At 44.6% G+C, this 17804-nt stretch overlaps 1 protein-coding gene across 2 annotated transcripts in view; it reads left to right on the plus strand.

Moving 5' to 3' along the window:
- Positions 1-17804, plus strand: part of LOC105480952 (serine/threonine kinase 10) — a 148205-nt gene that overhangs the window by 112452 nt on the left and 17949 nt on the right. For both annotated transcript variants that reach the window (XM_071098089.1, XM_071098090.1), the window contains 2 exons: positions 13317-13409; positions 17009-17138. In XM_071098089.1, the coding sequence (XP_070954190.1) occupies positions 13317-13409; positions 17009-17138 (223 nt within the window). The remainder of the gene's footprint in view (positions 1-13316; positions 13410-17008; positions 17139-17804) is intronic.

Below are 17804 nucleotides of genomic sequence, written 5' to 3' on the forward strand. Positions count from 1 at the left end.
TTTCTCATCATTCATGTTCATTGGAGTAGCACCTTTATCTTTCGAGAACTTTTCCTTTGTATTCACAACTTGGCTGACCGTCTGGTGTAGGAGGCCTAGCTTTTGACCCAGTAAGTTTTCTCCATGCCTTTCTCACTAAGCTTCATCATTTCTAGCTTTTGATTTGAAGTGAGAGACGTGGCAACTCCTGCTTTCACGTGAACACTTGGAGGCCATTGTAGGGATATTCATTGGCCTCATTTCAATATCGTTGTGTCTCAGAGAATAGGGAGGCCTGAGGAGAGGGGAAGAGACGGGGGAAAGGCCAGTCTGTGGAGCAGTCAGGTCACATTCAACATCTATTGATTACGTTTGCTGTCTTATATGGGCTCGTGGCACCCTATAACAATTACAGTAGTGACGTCAGAGGTCACTCATCACAGGTCGTCATGATAGAGATAATAATAATGAAAAAATGTGAAATATTGCGAGAATTACCAAAACGTGGACGGGAAGTGAGAACATGCTTTTGGAAAAATGACGCTGATAGACTTGCTCGACACAGAGTTGCCACAACCTTCAATTTGTAAAAATCACAGTGTCTGCAAAGTGTAATAAAGTGAAGCATGAAAAAATGAGGTATACCTGCACAACATTTCAGAGGACCCAAGAACTCAGTCATCAAGATAAAAAAAATGTTAATGCAGCCGGGTGCTGTGGCTCACACTTGTACTCCCAGCACTTTGGGAGGCCCAGCCGGGCGGATCACTTGAGGTCAGGAGTTCAAAACCAGTCTGGCCAACATGGTGAAACCGCATCTTTACTAAAAATACAAAAAAATTAGTTGGGCGTGATGGCAGGTGCCTTAATCCCAGCTACTCGGGAGGCTGAGCAGGAGAATTGCTCGAACCCAGGAGGCAGAGGTTACAGTGAGCCGAGATCACACCATTGCAATCCAGCCTGCTCAACAAGAGCAAAACTCCGTCTCAAATATATATATATTCTGTTCATTCCTGGATTTGTTAATTTCCAGAGAAGCCAGACAAACAAACAAAAAGTCCAATATTGAATAAATAAAACAGCTACCAACATGCTAGGGAAGCATATAGACTGGCTGACTAGAGATCCAGAGAGATCTGCTTTAGACGGGTCTGGGAAAGCCTCTCAGTGTTTGACGTGTAAACTGAGTACAGAAGGATGCTGGCAGGCCTAAGAACCTTCTAGGAGGGTGGGACAGCACCTGCAAAGGCCCTGAGGTAGGGGAAGGAGCTTGGAGTGTTCAAAGAGCTGGAAAACCATCCATGTAGCAGGCGCTTAGGAAGCAAAGGGGAGATTGGCACAAGGTGGAATCAGACAGGTAGGGCAGAGACCAGCTCACGCAGGGCAGTGGGCCACAGGCAGGAGTGTGCTATTTTAATAATCCTGTTAACGTCCAGTCCTTACATAGATGTTGTAGCATTAAATGAGAAGTACATTCAGGGTTAGACCCAGTATCTGCTCGGAATAAGAGCTGGGTAGATGCCCATTCCCTCCTTGGCTCTGTGCCGTGTCACATGTGCACACCTCGTGTGTGTATGTGTGTGTGTATAAGGACTTGTAAGAGTGGAAGAGAGAGGAGGCAACTGAGGAAGTTGCCTAGTTTAGGAGGGGGTGGGGGAAGCCACAGATCTCCTCACCCTTTCCCAGAACGTGCCCTTAACAAAGTTGGACTTCCTCACCAGCAGGGTTCCAGGAAGGCTCTCAAGCCTGCCGCTGAACGCTGAGGCAGAGTGTGGGATCTGGCACCTGGGGTTCTAATCACATTCAGTTTTTTAAAATATCTTTTTCTATGGGTGTTTTTCTTCAAGAAGTTTTCATGGAAAGAAAAAGCTTAACTTCTTTGCTCTTTTGGCTTTTTTTTTTTTTTAAATGATAAGACTGGAGTGCAGTGGTGCAATCACAGGTCACTGCAGCCTTGAACTCCTGGGCTCAAGTGATCTTCCTGCCTAGGCCTCCTGGGTATTTGGGACCCTGCTAATGTTTTAAAAAAATTTTTTTGTAGGAATAGGGGTCTCACTTATTTGCCCAGGCTGGTCTTGAATTCCTGGCCTCAAGTGATCCTCCTGCCTCGGCCTCCCAAAGTGTTGGGATTACAGGTGTGAGCCATTGCATCCAGACTCTTTTGGCTTTTTGAGGAGGACAGGGCTCACACCATTTAGTAAGATGGTGTCCCAGGTACTGGTCTTTTGTGTAGACAAACTTGCTTGCTTTGATTCTGCTGCTTACTTGTGTAACAGATAGCGATGGCAGGAGGCCAGCGAGAGGCTTTGCCCCATGGCAACCCCAGATATCCCAGATGGCACTGTCTTGCCATTGCCTACTCCACGCTCCTAAGAACTCCTTCTCTATTCCAAAGGTCACCTCTGTGAGGGCTGCAAGGTGCTGGGTGAGGAAGTAGGAATTCCAAGTAGGAATGGGAGGTCTGGCTCATTGCCCTTGACATAGTGGTCAGGATGCAGCAGCAGGGGTGAAGGACAAAATTAGAAGGGATGAGGCCCTCCCAGGTGAGCAGCCTCTGAACTTCCTACAGATGCATCAGCGATTCCAGTGCCGCAACAGAGTAATTCACACATGGATGCTGGAGAGGGAGACCATACACAGATGCAGCAGGCACTTTCCTTTAACCAGCCCAGAGCAAGGAAGAGTGTACCTGTCCATTTCCCTACGATCCATTCAGTGTGAGAGAGCATGTCATAATTTAAATTCAGGCATGGAAAACACACACCAAAAAAATAAAATAAAATAAAATGTGAGAAGCCTCCTGGGACTCTCTTCAGAATTACAGCAATTGGTGTGGAATATTTATCATGCTAATCACTTTTCAATAAGGAGATATGGATATAGGAAAAATAATTATTAGCAAGGTAGTTGAGCAGGGACCTATTTATTCTTCATGTCAATTTCTTTTTTTTTTTTTTTTTGAGACGGAGGCTTGCTCTGTCACCCAGGCTGGAGTGCAGTGGCGCTGTCTCGGCTCACTGCAAGCTCTGCCTCCTGGGTTCACGCCATTCTCCTGCCCCAGCCTCCCGAGTAGCTGGAACTACAGGCACCCGCCACCATGCCTGGCTAATTTTTTATATTTTTAGTAGAGACGGGGTTTCACTGTGTTAACCAGGATGGTCTCAATCTCCTGACCTCGTGATCCGCCCACCTTGGCCTCCCAAAGTGCTGGGAGCCACAGGCGTGAGCCACCGCACCCGGCCATTCATGTCAATTTCAAGTAATTTACTACATCTTCCTGTATATATGCATATATGCATATACAATTAATGTGGATACATTCTCACACTCTGTAAGAAGGGACTTGATGGTCTGCTACTCAGTTCCTATAAACCCAGTAATCTTTAGCATCCATGAGAAACCGGCTTGACAGTTGTAACTCCTTAGATCACTGAAATCGGAAAACAAACCTAACCAGTCTTGAAGGAAATCTTTCCAGAACTCTGTTTCCCTGCCTTCCCAGGCAAAGCTCATTAAACAGAATGTAGCTATTAAATAGTTTGGATCTCCATAACACCACAGAATTGTAACCCTCAAAGGATCCCTAAAGAAATTTTAGTCGAAAGCCAGATTGTTTTTCCTGATGAGAAAATAAGGAACTCTAACGAGTTCAATAACTTTTCTGAAGACACGTAGCTGGACTAGAATGCAGGTTTTCCGACATCCAGCAGAATGCAGTTCCCCTGCCCCTGCCTCTCAGTAGATCTCAGCGGGAGAGCAGTGCTGGTACGTGAATGTCCTCGGGGGATACCGATGGATGGAAGTCCTGTGCCCCTTTGTCAAGTGGCCCCATGTGACTCTACTTTTACTGTTCCTTTGCCTTCGCCCTCCGTGGTCAATGGTGTGACGTTTCTTAGTGTTTTCGGTGCCTTTGGCAGAAATCCTTTACTAAACTGCTGCTTCTAATCTTCTGTCCTGGAAAATCAAGAAATCATGCTTGAAACAGCACAGTTTTAAGCTCATGAGGCCTTTAAATTGTATGATGCCTGAGATGGTGCTGTCGAAAGGCATTTTGGCAGACACCACAGCCAGATGCTGAACTAGGGTTATATAGCATCTCCAAGGCGACCCTTTGATGTGGAAGCAGAAGTGGCACAAATAAGATTTTAGATATTTTACTAGGACTTCTAAGACAATGATCCTCAACCAGGGACTGCTTTGTTCCATAGGGGCGGCCAATTGGCAATATCTAGAAACATTTTGGTTGTCAGCACTGGGGAAACAAGGGAGAGGTGCTACTGGCATTGAGCAGGTAGAAGCCAGGGATGCTGCTAACTTCCTAAAATGCACAGGACAACCCCCACAACGAATGCACAGGGCAGCCCCCACAATAAAGAATTCTCCACCCACAAGGTCAGTAGTGCTGAAGTTGCAAAACCCTGATCTACGACCATTAAGGCCACAGAACCTAGGAGAAGGATTCAGATTACAAATCTAAGACCATGAAAAAAAAAATCCAAGAATTGAAAGAAGAGACAATGAAGAACAGCTGCTGGGATTTTGGGGTCAGATGCTAAGTGCATGTTTGACTTTATGAGAGACTGCCAGACTGTTCCAAAAAGGGCTGGATCATTTTACATCACAACAAGGTGCAAGAGTTCCAGTTGCTCCATGTTCTCATCAGCACTTGCAACTGTCAGGTTTTTTAGCCATTCTGATGGGTGTGAAGTGGTGTTTCATTGTGGTTTTTAATTCACATTTCACTAACAACTAATGATTTGAGTATCTTTTTGTGTGCTCACTTGCTACCCGTAAGTATTTATTTTATTTTATTTTATTTTATTTATTTATTTTGAGATACAGTTTTGCTCTTGTTGCCCAGACTGGAGTGCACTGGCGCAATCTCGGCTCACTGCAAGCAAGCTCCGCCTCCCAGATTCACGCCATTCTCCTGCCTCAGCCTCCCTAGTAGCTGGGACAACAGGCGCCCGCCACCACGCCCAGCTGATTTTTTGTATTTTCAGTAGAGACAGGGTTTCACCGTGTTAGCCAGGATGGTCTCGATCTCCTGACCTCAAGTGATCCACCTGCCTCGGCCTCCCAAAGTGCTGGGATTACAGGCATGAGCCTCCGCACCCGGCGCTTTTTATTTTTTTATTGCTTTATTGTGCTAGCCAGGACCTCCAGCAGGATGTTGAATAGGAATAGTAGAGAGGACTTCTTTGCCTTGTTCCTCATTTTAAGGGGAAGGCATTCAATATTTCATCATTAAGTATGATGTTAGCAATAGCGCTTTTTATTGCTGCCCTCATCGGATTAAGAAAGTCTCTTTCTACAGACGCAGAAGCTGAGGTTAAAAAGAAAGAAAAGAGGCCGGGCGCGGTGGCTCACGCCTGTAATCCCAGCACTTTGGGAGGCCGAGGTAGGTGGATCACAGGGTCAGGAGATCGAGACCATCCTGGCTAACATGGTGAAACCCCGTCTCTACTAAAAATACAGAAAATTAGCTGGGTGAGGTGGCGGGCGCCTGTAGTCCCAGCTACTCGGGAGGCTGAAGCAGGAGAATGGCGTGAACCTGGGAGGCGGAGCTTGCAGTGAGCTGAGATTACGCCACTGCACTCCAGCCTGGGTGACAGCGCGAGACTCCGTATCAGAAAAGAAAGAAAAGAAAAACATTTTTTTAAAGTCTCCTATTCCTAGTATGCTAATCGATTTTATTATGAATAGGTGTTGAATTTTATCAAATGGGCTTCATGCATCAATTGATATAATCATATGGTTTTTCTTCTGTTAGTCTGTTGATATAAATTATATTGCTTGATTTTAAAATATTGCATCAGCTTTGCCTTTTTGGGGTAAGAACCACTTGGTTATTGTATATTTTCCTTTTTCTATATTACTGGACTCAATTTGCTGACATTTTGGTGAGGATTTTGGGGTCTGTGGTCATAAGGGATGTTGATCTGGTTTCGTTGACAGCTGTTGTGATACCTCGATTCTTGTCTTCTTGGCTTTAAGGAATTTAAACATGAGACACACAGCAAAGGAGCTGCAGCATAGAGTCGTTTATTGCAAAAGAAAACTAGTATTTTGAAAGTTAGGTATGGAATAGACAGTACACCCTGAGAGAGAGAGAATTCAGAGTGGGCTGCTTGTAAGGATGAGACAGCAAAGACTGGTACTAGGGAGACTCTTGTAATGGGAGTCTTACATGATGACTCATAAGTAGGTGGGAAGAGGTGCTGCCAGGAAGCATGTTCTGTGTGGTCCTCTGGGTGCGCATGTGCAGTAGCTGTACCTGCTTGTTCGTATGTCACTGTCTCATTAGCATCTTAAATCTCTACCCGGGGTGTGTTTTTTACTATTAATAATGAACAAAGAGTCAGTCTGAGGACAGGTAAAATCAAAATGTGCATGCTCTCTACAGGGAAAATTCCCTACTGAAGATAGCTGTGCTTGAATGAGCTCAATTACAATGAGAATGCTGAGGCTTATGGTGTTGACTGTATGGTCCCCATAGTTGCTGTGTCCAGAGAACCTGGTCATTTTTTTTGACTACATATCCTGCCTCAGTTTTAGTTACCTATTTCTTCTTTTTAATTTTTTTTTATTTTTTAACTTTTCCTTGTTACATGTATGGCCTTCCAATACCTATTTCTTTTTTCTTTTATTTTTTTGAGAGAGTCTCACTCTGTCGCCCAGGCTGGAGTGCAGTGGTAAAATCTCAGCTCACTACAACCTCTGCCTCCCAGGTTCAAGCGATTCTCCTGCCTCAGCCTCCTGAGTAGCTGGGATTACAGGTGCGTGCCACCACGCCCGGCTAATTTTTTTGTATTTTTAGTAGACACGGGCTCTCACCATGTTAGCCAGGATGGTCTTAAACTCCTGACCTCAGGCGATCCACCCGCCTCAGCTTCCCAAAGTGCTGGGATACGGGCATGAGCCACCGCGCCTGGCCTGTTTCTTCTTAAGTAAGCTTTAGTAGCTTCTGTCTTTCAAGGAATTTGTAGATTTCATTTTAATGCTCAAATTTATTGGCATTAAATATTTCCTGACTATCCTTTGAATGCCTGTAGCATCTGTAGTGATGTTCTTTCTTTCATCCCTCATACTGGTATTTTGTATTGTCATCTTCTTCTCCTCCTCCTTTTCCTCTCCTCCTCTTTCCCTGTCAGTCTAATTGTTTATTAATTTTTTTGACCTTTTCAAAGAACCAACTTTTGGTTTCATTGATTTTTCTTTTCAATGTTATTGATTTCTGCTGTTATATTAGGCTTGGGTTTAAATTGCTCTTCTTTTTATGGTTTCTTAATGTAGAAGCTCATTTAGAACATTGATTTGAGACTATTCTTTAAGCACTTAATGCCATAAATTTCACTTAATGCTATAAATGGGGCAGTGTTTTAACTTCATTCCACAAATCTTTATATGTTGTATTTTCATTTTTATTCAATACCAATTACTTTTTAATTTCCTTTGCAACTTCCCCTTTGACCCAGGTTATTTAAAAGCTTGTTGTTTAATTTTAAAATGTTTTGGGGCTCTCATATCTTTCTCTTATTTTTTACTTTGATTTCATTATGATCAAATCAAATAACATATATATATTACATATATATATTATTATTTTTTTTTTGAGATGGAATTTTGCTTTTGTTGCCCAGACTGGAGTACAATGGCATGATCTTGGCTCACTGCAACCTCTGCCTCCTGGGTTCAAGTGATTCTCCTGCCTCAGCCCCCCAAGTGGCTGGGATTACAGGCACATGCCACAACACCCAGCTAATTTTTGTATTTTTAGTAGAGTCGGGGTTTCACCATGTTGACCAGGCTGGTCTTGAACTCTTGACCCCAGGTGATCCACATGCCTCAGCCTCCCAAAGTACTGGGATTACAGGCGTGAGCCACCACGCCCGGCCCATATATTTTTTAAGATTTCAATTTTTAAAAATGTATTATGGCTTGTTTTATGGTCTGGGATGTGGTCTGTGTTACTGAGTGTTCCATGTGCACTTGAAAAGGATGTGTATTCTGCTGCTGTTGAGTGGAGTATTCTATAAACGTCAAGGAGGTCAAGTTAATTGATAGTATTGTTCAGGTCTTCTGTATTCTTACTGATTTTCTGACTACTTGTTCTACTGGCTACCAAGAAAGGAATGTTAACATCTCCAACTGTAATTGTGGATTTGTCTATTTCTCATTCAGTTCTGTCAGCTTTTGTTTCACACTTTTGAAATTATTTTGTTATTTTAAATAGTCACATTTTCTTTTCTTTATTTATTTGTTTATGTTTTTTGCAGTGGAAGTCTCACTGTGTTGCCCAGACTGCCCTCAAACCCCTGGGCTCAAGTGATCCTCCTCAGCCTCCTAGACTTTAGCTAAGCCTAAAATAGTCATACTTTCTTAGTGAACTGACTCTTCCTTTTATGATTATATAATGCCCATCATTATTCCTGATAATATATTCCTTGTTCTGAAGTCTGCCTTGTCTAATCAATAGCCAATCCTACTTTCTTTTGATAAGTATTTGCATACAGTATCTTTTCCTGTCCTTTCAATTTAACCTATCTAAATCTTTATATTTAACATGCATTTCTTGTTGACAGCATATAGTTGTGCTTTCATTTTTTTTAATCCCATCTGAAAATCTTTGTTTTTTAATAGACGTGTTTATGCCATTTATATTTAATTAAATTATTACCTGTTTTGTCTCCTTTGGTTTTTGTTCCTCTCTTCCCCGTTTTCCTACCTCCTTTTGGAGTATTTGAATATTTTTAACTTCACGAATTAGTTTATCTTTGTGTGTGTGTTTGTGTGTGTGTGTGTGTGTTTAATGGTTGCTCTGGGGCGTTATAATATACATACCTATCTCAGCATCTATTTAGAGTTGATATTGTAATTCTTTAAGTAAAATGTACCTTTACAAGTATGTAAATTTCTTGATACTTTCTCAGTTTTGTTATAATTGTCACATTTTTGGCCTTTTTTTTTTTTTTTTTTTTTTTTTTTTTGAGACCGAGTCTTGCTGTGTCACCCAGGCTGGAGTGTAATGATATGATCTCTGCTCACTGCAACCTCTGCCTCCTGGGTTCAAGCACTTCTCATACCTAGAGACAGGGTTTCACCATGTTGGCCAGGCTGGTCTTGCCTGGCCTCAAGCAATCTGGCCACCTCAGCCTCCCAAAGTGCTGGCGTTACAGGCTTGAGCCACCACACCTGGCCTATCACGGATAATGTATTACATCTACATATATTAAAAACCATACCAGACAATGTGACAGCTTTTGCTTTAAATGGTCATTGAGATTTTAAAGATCTTAAGGGGAAAATTGTTCACTGTGTTTATCCAGATATTTACCATTTCTGTCACTCTTTCTTTTTTACTGAAGATACAAGTTTTCTCCTCAGCTCACTTCTTTTTAACCTGAAGAACTTCCAATGTAGCCTTTCTTCCCGACCACAAAGTTTCCTACTTTCCTTCATCTGAGAATGTCTTTATTTTGCTTTCATTTCTGAAGGATAGTTCCATTAGACATACCTATTCTTCCTGTTCTTTTATTTTGGTACTTTTTTTTTTGAGATGGAGTCTTGCTCTGTCACCCAGGCTGGAGTGCAGTGGTGTGATCTCAGCTCAGTGCAACTTGTGCCTACCGGGTTCAAGCAGTTCTCTGCCTCAGCCTCCTGAGTAGCTGGGATTACCGGCGCCCATCACCACGCCTGGCTAATTTTTAAAATATTTTTACTAGATACGGGGTTTCACCATCTTGGCCAGTCTGGCCTTGAATTCCTGACCTTGTGATCCACCCGCCTCAGCCTCCCAAAGTGCTGGGATTACAAGCATAAGCCACTGTGCCCGGCCCTTCTTTCAGCACTTTAAGGATGATACTCCAGTGGCTTTTGGCCTCTCTGGTGTCTGTTGGGAAATCCATGGTCACTGGAGTCATGATTTTCCTGTGTTAAAATGTCACATTTCTCTTAAATACTCTCCTGAATTTTTTTAGTTTGGTTTTCAAGTTTTATTATGATATATATGAGGGTGGTTTTCTTTTAATTTAACCTGTTTGGGTTTCATTGAGCTTTTGATAATTTTCCCATAAGTCCCTGAAACCTTCATCTTTTTCATCTTTCTTCCTCTCTGTCATTCAGATTATATACTCTTTATTAATTAGTCTTCAAATTAATGACCCTCCTCTGTGATCACCATTCTGCTATTGTTTTATTTTACTCTCAGACATTCTATTGTTTAGTTTTAAATTTTTCAATTTTTAAAAAATAGTTTTTCTGGCTGGGCATGGTGGCTCACGCCTGTAATCCCAGCACTTTGGGAGGCCAAGGCGGGTGGATCACTTCAGGTCAGGAGTTCAAGACCAGCCTGGCCAACATGGTGAAACCCCGTCTCTACTAAAAATACAAAAATTAGCGAGGCACCCAAATAACTGGGTACCTGTAATCCCAGTTATTCTGGAGGCTGAGACAGGAGAATCACTTGAGCCCAGGAGGTGGAGGTTGCAGTGAGCGGAGATTGCACCATTGCACTCTAGGCTGGGCAACAGAGCAAGACCCTGTCTCCAAAAAAAAAAAAATAGTTTTTCTGTGCTGTGAACTTTCATCTTTCCATATTTGAAATATTAAAGGGCTTTAGCTCATGGAGTATAGTTATAGTAGCTGCTTTGAAGTTTCTTTGTGTCAACATCTGTATCATCCCAGAGCTGATATCCACTGATTGTCTTTTTCTTTGAAAACTGGTTCTATTTCCTGGTTCTTTGTATGCAGAGTAATTTTTTATTGTTTCCTTGACATTTTATTTATTTATTTATTTATTTAGTGACAGGGTCTTGCTTCTTGCTCTGTTGCCCAGGCTGGAGTGCAGTGGTGCAGTCACAGCCCACTGCAGCCTCAAGCTCCTGGGCTAAAGTGATCCTCCCACTTCAGCCTCCTGAGTAGCTGAGACTACAGGTGCACTGGCACCACACCCAGCTAGTTTTTTGTATTAATATTTTCTGTAGAGATGGGGTTTTGCCATGTTGCCCAGGTTGGTCTCGAATTCCTGAGCTCAGGTGATCCACGCAGTCTCCCAAAGTGCTGGGATTACAGGCGTGAGCCACCGTGCCTGCCTATCCTTGATATTTTAGTGTTATGGTCTGTAGACTGTGGGTCTGTATTATAATCTTTTGGAGAATGTAGATGTTTTTTGTTTAATAGGAAACCCTGTAGACCACAGGTTCTGTCTGATCTTCTGTGGGTAGTGGTTTCAGTCTTAGTTAGGTCTTTTCTTCTTTGGTTTTTTGCTATACTGCTTGGCACCTGTCTGACTCATGCTTAGCTCAGGGGTGAATCTCTGTGTTTACACACAGAATTAGGAATTTCCCTTTTCCTGTGCTCTTCTCTTTTTTTTTGAGACGGAGTCTCGCTCTGTCATTCAGGCTGGAGTTCAGTGGTGCGATCTCGGCTCACTGCAGACTCCACCTCCTCAGTTCAAGTGATTCTCATGCCTCCTTCTCGAGGAGCTGAGATTACAGGCATGTGCCACCATGCCCAGCTAATTTTTATATTTTTAGTAGAGATGGGGTTTCACCATGTTGCCCAAGCTGGTCTTGAACTCCTGACCTCAAGTGATCCACCTTCCTTGGCCTCCCAAAGTGCTGGGAATACAGGTGTGAGCCACTACGCCTGGCCTTCTGTGCCTTTCTCTTTGGGATTCATCCCATACTCACTGGACTCCGCAGGCCTCTTTTCCTGGTTCTCTGGCCAGAAATACAAGGTTTCTTACGGAGTTTTAGCCAGCTTTTCTACTGCACCACTGGGCAGGTCTGGGATTGGTGCAAACCCAGGAGAGCAAAAGGATGGAAAAAAAAAAATAGGAAACTTATCCCCTCTACCAGTCTTGTCTGCAAATTTGGACTCCCCTTCATGTCACCTGCTTTTGTTTGGTTTTCAGAGTCCTCAAGTAGTTACTTTCATATTTGATGCAGTGTTTTCACTGTAATTATTAGGAGATACAGCCTGTCTTGGCTTACCTCACCATGCCAGAACTCCCCAGAATGTTCTTCTTTTGCTCACAGGCAGGCCTTTCCCCCCATCAGATGCTCCTAAGAGCCCTCTGTCAGTGCAGGTTTTGGGTTATTAGGCACCGGTAAAGGTGTGGGTTTCTTGGGAAGGCAATGTCTGAGGAAGTCCGGGGTCCTTAGAGAGAAGTGTCATGGATCTCTTCTCCCTCCTGTCACAAAAGACAGAAACCCGATCCCAGCCGGCTGAAGGACGAAAGAATGCTTGCTGGCGTCTGGCCAGGAGGGCAGGAGTGTTGGCGGGAATTCTTCTTTCTCCTCTCTTGGCATTGCTTCCCTGCGTCGAGTTCATCTCAGGCAGTCCCCTCCAGGGCTGACAAGGTGACGCACCTTGGCCTTCATCCCCCCAGTTTAACAACCCCAGAGGACAGCAGGTAGCTTTCCTTCAGTCGTTCCAGCAACGTCCCAAAGTTCGCACTGGACCAGTGAGGGTCACGTGCTTCTCTCTGAATCAGTTCCTGAGGCTAAGGGCATGGAATGTGCTGCTTGGCCAGCCTGGATCAGATGCTCAGCCCAGGGCCAGTGGGGGTAGGGGTGTCAGTTCACCTGGACCTCAGGGACTGACAAGGGGGATACTAAAGTGTGCATTCTCGGCCGGGCGCAGTGGCACACGCCTGTAATCCCTGCGCTTTGGGAGGCCAAGGCAGGCAGATCACTTGAGGTCAGGAGTTTGAGACCAGCCTGGCCAACATGGTGAAACTCCATCTCTACTATAAATACAAAAATTAGCCGGGTGTGGTGTCGCACACTTGTAATCCCAGCTACTTGGGAGGCTGAGGCGGGAGAATTGCTTGATTCCATCTCAAAAAAACAAAAGATGTGCATTCTCAGCCAGGCTAATATTACTGCAAAGGAAGCCAAATACCTGAGATGTGACAATGGTTTATCAGATCGACAGTATTGTCTGTTGGACTAATTTCATGGGGGGAGAGGGATTAGGAAAAAATGTCTAAAAGAACTTCTGTGGGGACTGTCATTTTTTAAAAAGGTGGAGAAACACTGCCCTGCAGGAAGCTGGGCGCTGTTACCAGAAGAGGAGGGAGGATACCACGCAGCTGGAAACTGCACCTGCCCACTCTAGGGGAGTTGGAAGCTGAAACCAGCAGCAGGCAGGAGTAGGCCAGTGGGAGGCACCTGCTCAGAGGGGTTTGGTGGGAGCCGCATAGGGTGCTGGCCCTTGCAACGCTGAGCCTCTTCCTCAATCTCTGGCCCAGGAGTTGTGGGTTGAAGAATATACTGCAGGAAGCATGGCGAGGACCCTGACCCAGCCCCTCTCTGCTGTCTCTGTTGCAGGTGAAGAACGAGGTGGAGAAGCTCCCCCGACAGCAGCGGAAGGAGAGCATGAAGCAAAAGATGGAGGAGCACACGCAGAAAAAGCAGCTTCTTGTGAGTCCCTGGCCTCAGCTGGGGAGTGCAGGGACTGGTGTGAGACCTGGAATGGTGACCAGGCCTCCTCTCTGCCTTTGCCCAGTCACTGCCCCTCAAATGCCCTGTTCTGAATACCTGAATCTAGCCTCATCCTTCATGGCCCCATTATCCCCTCTTCCATGCAGCCTTCCTTGATTGCCTCGCCTCCAGCTGGAAGTGAGCTCTTCCATCTCTGGATACCCCAACACTTTACATTGACCATCCTCCCAAACCCTTAGCACCTCCTACCTTGTTCTAGGGTTATTTGTAAGTCACATCTCCTTGACCAATCCAGTATATTCCCCTGCCCTCTTGGCATCTTTTAAGTCTAAAGGACATCAAACTCATGATGTCCCAGACCTGGTCGTGTCATGCTCTGAAGGGTGCCATTTTCCTTCCTTTCTGGCCCATCATTCCTGTCCCCTCCTTTCCCTCCAGTCCTTCATCACCTCCTGAAGCATGGTATGTATATTTCTTATCTCCTGTCTCTGGATCTATCAACTTGTCACCATCTCCATGACCCCCCAGCCACTGTCCAGTGGCCTCCCAGCGAGGCTTCCTGTTGCTGTTTTTCCCCTGCAGTTTCTTCTCTCCTGCCTGCAGGTGTGAGCAGTTTGAATTCCAAGTCTGATAACAGCACCCTTTCCCCCACAGCCCTGTGCCGTAAAAGCCTTCAGTGGCTCCCGCATTGTCCCTAAGATAAGCGCTGCCTCTTTGCTGTGCCCTGGCTGGCCTCCCCAGCCTTCTTTTCATCCCGTGCCGGAATGCTCCCATTTTCCCCACGAGGGGGTCTTTGTGTGCTCTGCTTCTTCAGCCTCCAAAGCAGAGAATCTTTGAGTCCACATTTACAAATGCTTTCTGTATTACCTGGTTCAGCGTTCATAGCTTACCATGGTAGGAGCTGTTCATTTTCCCATTCACAGAAGAGGAAACAAAGACTGAGAGAGGTGACATTGTTAAGTTCACAGTCGGGGAGGGGGTCGAGGCCTCAAGCTTGTGTTCTCTCTGGAACGCCCCATGAGCTGTCCCGTTACAGCGTGATTAGGAAGAGACTGCGGACTGGTGAGGCGGGGCACACAGGCCCTCGTCCACGCAGAGGGACAGTAGATGGTGTGGCCTGGAGGAGGCAGTTGCATGGAGAGCTTTGAAGATACGCACATCCTTTGGCTTGGATTTTCTGCTTCTAGAAATCCTGAGGGAATCTAAAAATCCTGAAGGAGTTATCACAGAGGTTCACAAACACTTAACTACCAGAATATGAAGTAGCACTACTTTAAAAATACATAACACCTGGAAACACCGTGTTGTTTATTGGATAAATAACATCCAAAGCATGAAATTTTTCAGCCATTGAAACACATATGATAGAAGATCACATTATTTATTTATTTGACATGGAGTTTCAAAAGTGGGAGTTTCATCACAGTGTTTTTGTTTTTTTTGTTTTTGTTTTTTTTTTTTTTGAGATGGAGTCTCACTCTGTTGCCCAGGCTGGAGTGTGGTGGCACAATCTCAGCTCACTGCAACCTCCGCCTCCAGGGTTCAAGCAATTCTCCTGCCTCAGCCTCCCAAGTAGCTGGGACTACAGGTGTATGCCACCACACCTGGCTAATTTTTGTATTTTTAGTAGAGACAGGGTTTCACCATGTTGGCCAGGCTAGTCTCGAACTCCTGACCTCAGGTGATCCGCCTGCCTCAGCCTCCCGGCGTGCTGGGATTACAGGCGTGAGCCACTGCGCCTGGCCAGAAGATCACATTATAACATGGAAAGATTTTTTAAAATAATTGTTTAAAATTGTGGTAAAATAGTCATAACATAAAATTTACCATCTTTCCCATTATTAAGTGTACAACATAGTGGTGTTAAGCACGTTCTCACTGTGCAGCCATCACCACCAACCATCTATCCCCACAACTCTCTCATCTTGTAAAACTGAAACTCTGCACCCATCAAACCGTAACTCTCCGTTTCTTCCCCTCCAACCCTTGCTAACTTTATTCTGCTTTCGCTATGAATTTGACTATTCTAGGTGCTTCATATAAGTGGAATCATAGAATATTTGTCGTTTTGTGATTGGCTTATTTCACTTAGTGTAATGTCCTCAAGGTTCATCCATGTTGTTGCATGTGTCAGAATTTCTTTCCTTTTTAAGGCTGAATAATATTCCATTGTATGGATATAACACATGATGTTTATCCATTTATCTGTGGACGGACACGTTGGCTGTTTTCATCCCTTGACTATTGTGAATAATGCTGCTGTGAACTTAGGTGCTCACATAATCTGTTTGAGCCCTTTTTAATAATTTTTGTAACACAACAATAACAATAGCTATAGATACACTTGTATAGACATACCACAGTTGCCAACTCTGGGTGATAGGATAGGTGGAGAGTTTTACTAATTCTGTGGTTTCTAAATTTTTTTATTTTAATTTTTTTCTCTTTATTATGGAAAATTAAAAACATAGGAAGAGGGAGGCCAAGGTGGGCAGATCACTTGAGGCCAGGAATTCAAGACCAGCCTGGCCAACATGGTGAAACCCCATCTCTACTAAAAATACAAAAGTTAGCCGGACGTGGTAGTGCGCACCTGTAGTCCCAGCTACTCAGGAAGCTGAGATGGGAGAATCACTTGAACCTGGGAGGCCAATGTTGCAGTGAGCCGAGATCATGCCATTGCACTCCAGCCTGGGTGACAGAGCGAGACTCTCTCTCTCTCAAAAAATAAATAAATAAATAAATATAAGAAAGAAAAGAAAAGAAACATAGGAATAGGTATAATGGCATAATGAACCACCATATGCCTATCACCTAATCTCAGTAATGTCACCTCATGCCCACTCATTCACTTCCTGACCCCAAGGTATTATTTTTAATCAAATCCCAGACATCATATTATTTTACCTGTCAAACATCAGAGAAATAACTACCATACCATAAACACACCCAGCAAATTCAACCATAATTGCTGAACAACATAATATTGTCAGTATTCCCATTTACAATTGTTTCATGAATGTCATCCTTAAAAAAAAAAAAAAAAAAAAAAAAAAAAAAAAAAAAATTGGCCAGGCACAGTGGCTCAGCCTGTAATCCCAGCACTTTGGGAGGCTGAGGCGGGCAGATCACGAGGTCAGGAGTTTGAGACCAGTCTGGCGAACACGGTGAAACCCTCTCTCTACTAAAAATACAAAAATTAGCCAGGTGTGGTGGTGCATGCCTGTAATCCCAGCTACTCAGGAGGCTGAGGCAGGAGAATCGCTTGAACCTGGGAGGCGGAGATTGCAGTGAGCCGAGATTGTGCCACCGCACTCCAGCCCTGGTGATAGACTGAGACTCCGTCTCAAAAAAAAAAAAAAAAAAAATTGTTCTTTGATCCAGGATCCAGATGAAGCCCACGTGTTGAAATTGGTTGATGTGTCTCTAAGTCTCTCTTAAATTTCCCCTCCACCAGTTTCTTTTCTGTTTCTGAATTTTCTTCTCTGATCACGCAGGCTTTTCTTCCATAATAGGAAGAGACAGTGAGGTGCCCAAGCCAGCTCTGGATAAAGGCCTGTCCTCCTCTCTCCCCACAGGACCGGGACTTTGTAGCCAAGCAGAAGGAGGACCTGGAGCTGGCCATGAAGAGGCTCACCACCGACAACAGGCGGGAGATCTGTGGCAAGGAGCGCGAGTGCCTCATGAAGAAGCAGGAGCTGCTTCGAGGTGGGGGCGTACGAGTGGCAGCGCTGTCTTGGCCCAGAGTCGCTGTGGACATCCCAGCCCTGGGAAGTGGGGTGGGCAAGAAAAACCTCCCAGGCCTTCTCCATCCCCACAACTAAACATCATCCTTCATGGTGAAACCTGGGGAAAACCCCCAGTGAAGTAAGGAACGAGGCAAGGATACCAGTTGTCACCAAGACTATTTGACATTATTCCAGAAGTCAAGAGGAGAAAGGAACAGGCATAGAGTAGGTTAATCAGTGAGCTGGGTGTACGGGAGGTGGAGACAGCTTGGCAGGGACTGAGCAACCAGTCTGCCAGGCCACGTGCCAGTCCATTTTTCCACCTTTATCTCACCGAATCCTCACCTAACACTGTGGGGCAGGGCCTGGGTTATCCCCATTTCTGTAGATGAGGAAACTGAGGCCTGGAGAGTTACTATTCTTTGGCCAAGTATCTTAGTTCATTCAGCTGCTCTAACAAAATACCACTGACTCGCTGGCTTATCAACAACAGACGTTCGTTTCTCACACTTCTGGAGGCTGGGAAATCCGCAGTCAAGGTGCCAGCACATATGTGGTCTGGGGCGGGCTTACTCTGTGCTTCATAGGTGGCACCTCCTCGCTGTCTCCTCACACAGCGGAGGGAGATGGGCTCTGGGGTCCCTGG

The sequence above is a fragment of the Macaca nemestrina genome, chromosome 6 (genome assembly GCF_043159975.1).
Source record: "Macaca nemestrina isolate mMacNem1 chromosome 6, mMacNem.hap1, whole genome shotgun sequence".
In the NCBI taxonomy this organism is placed as follows: domain Eukaryota; kingdom Metazoa; phylum Chordata; class Mammalia; order Primates; family Cercopithecidae; genus Macaca; species Macaca nemestrina.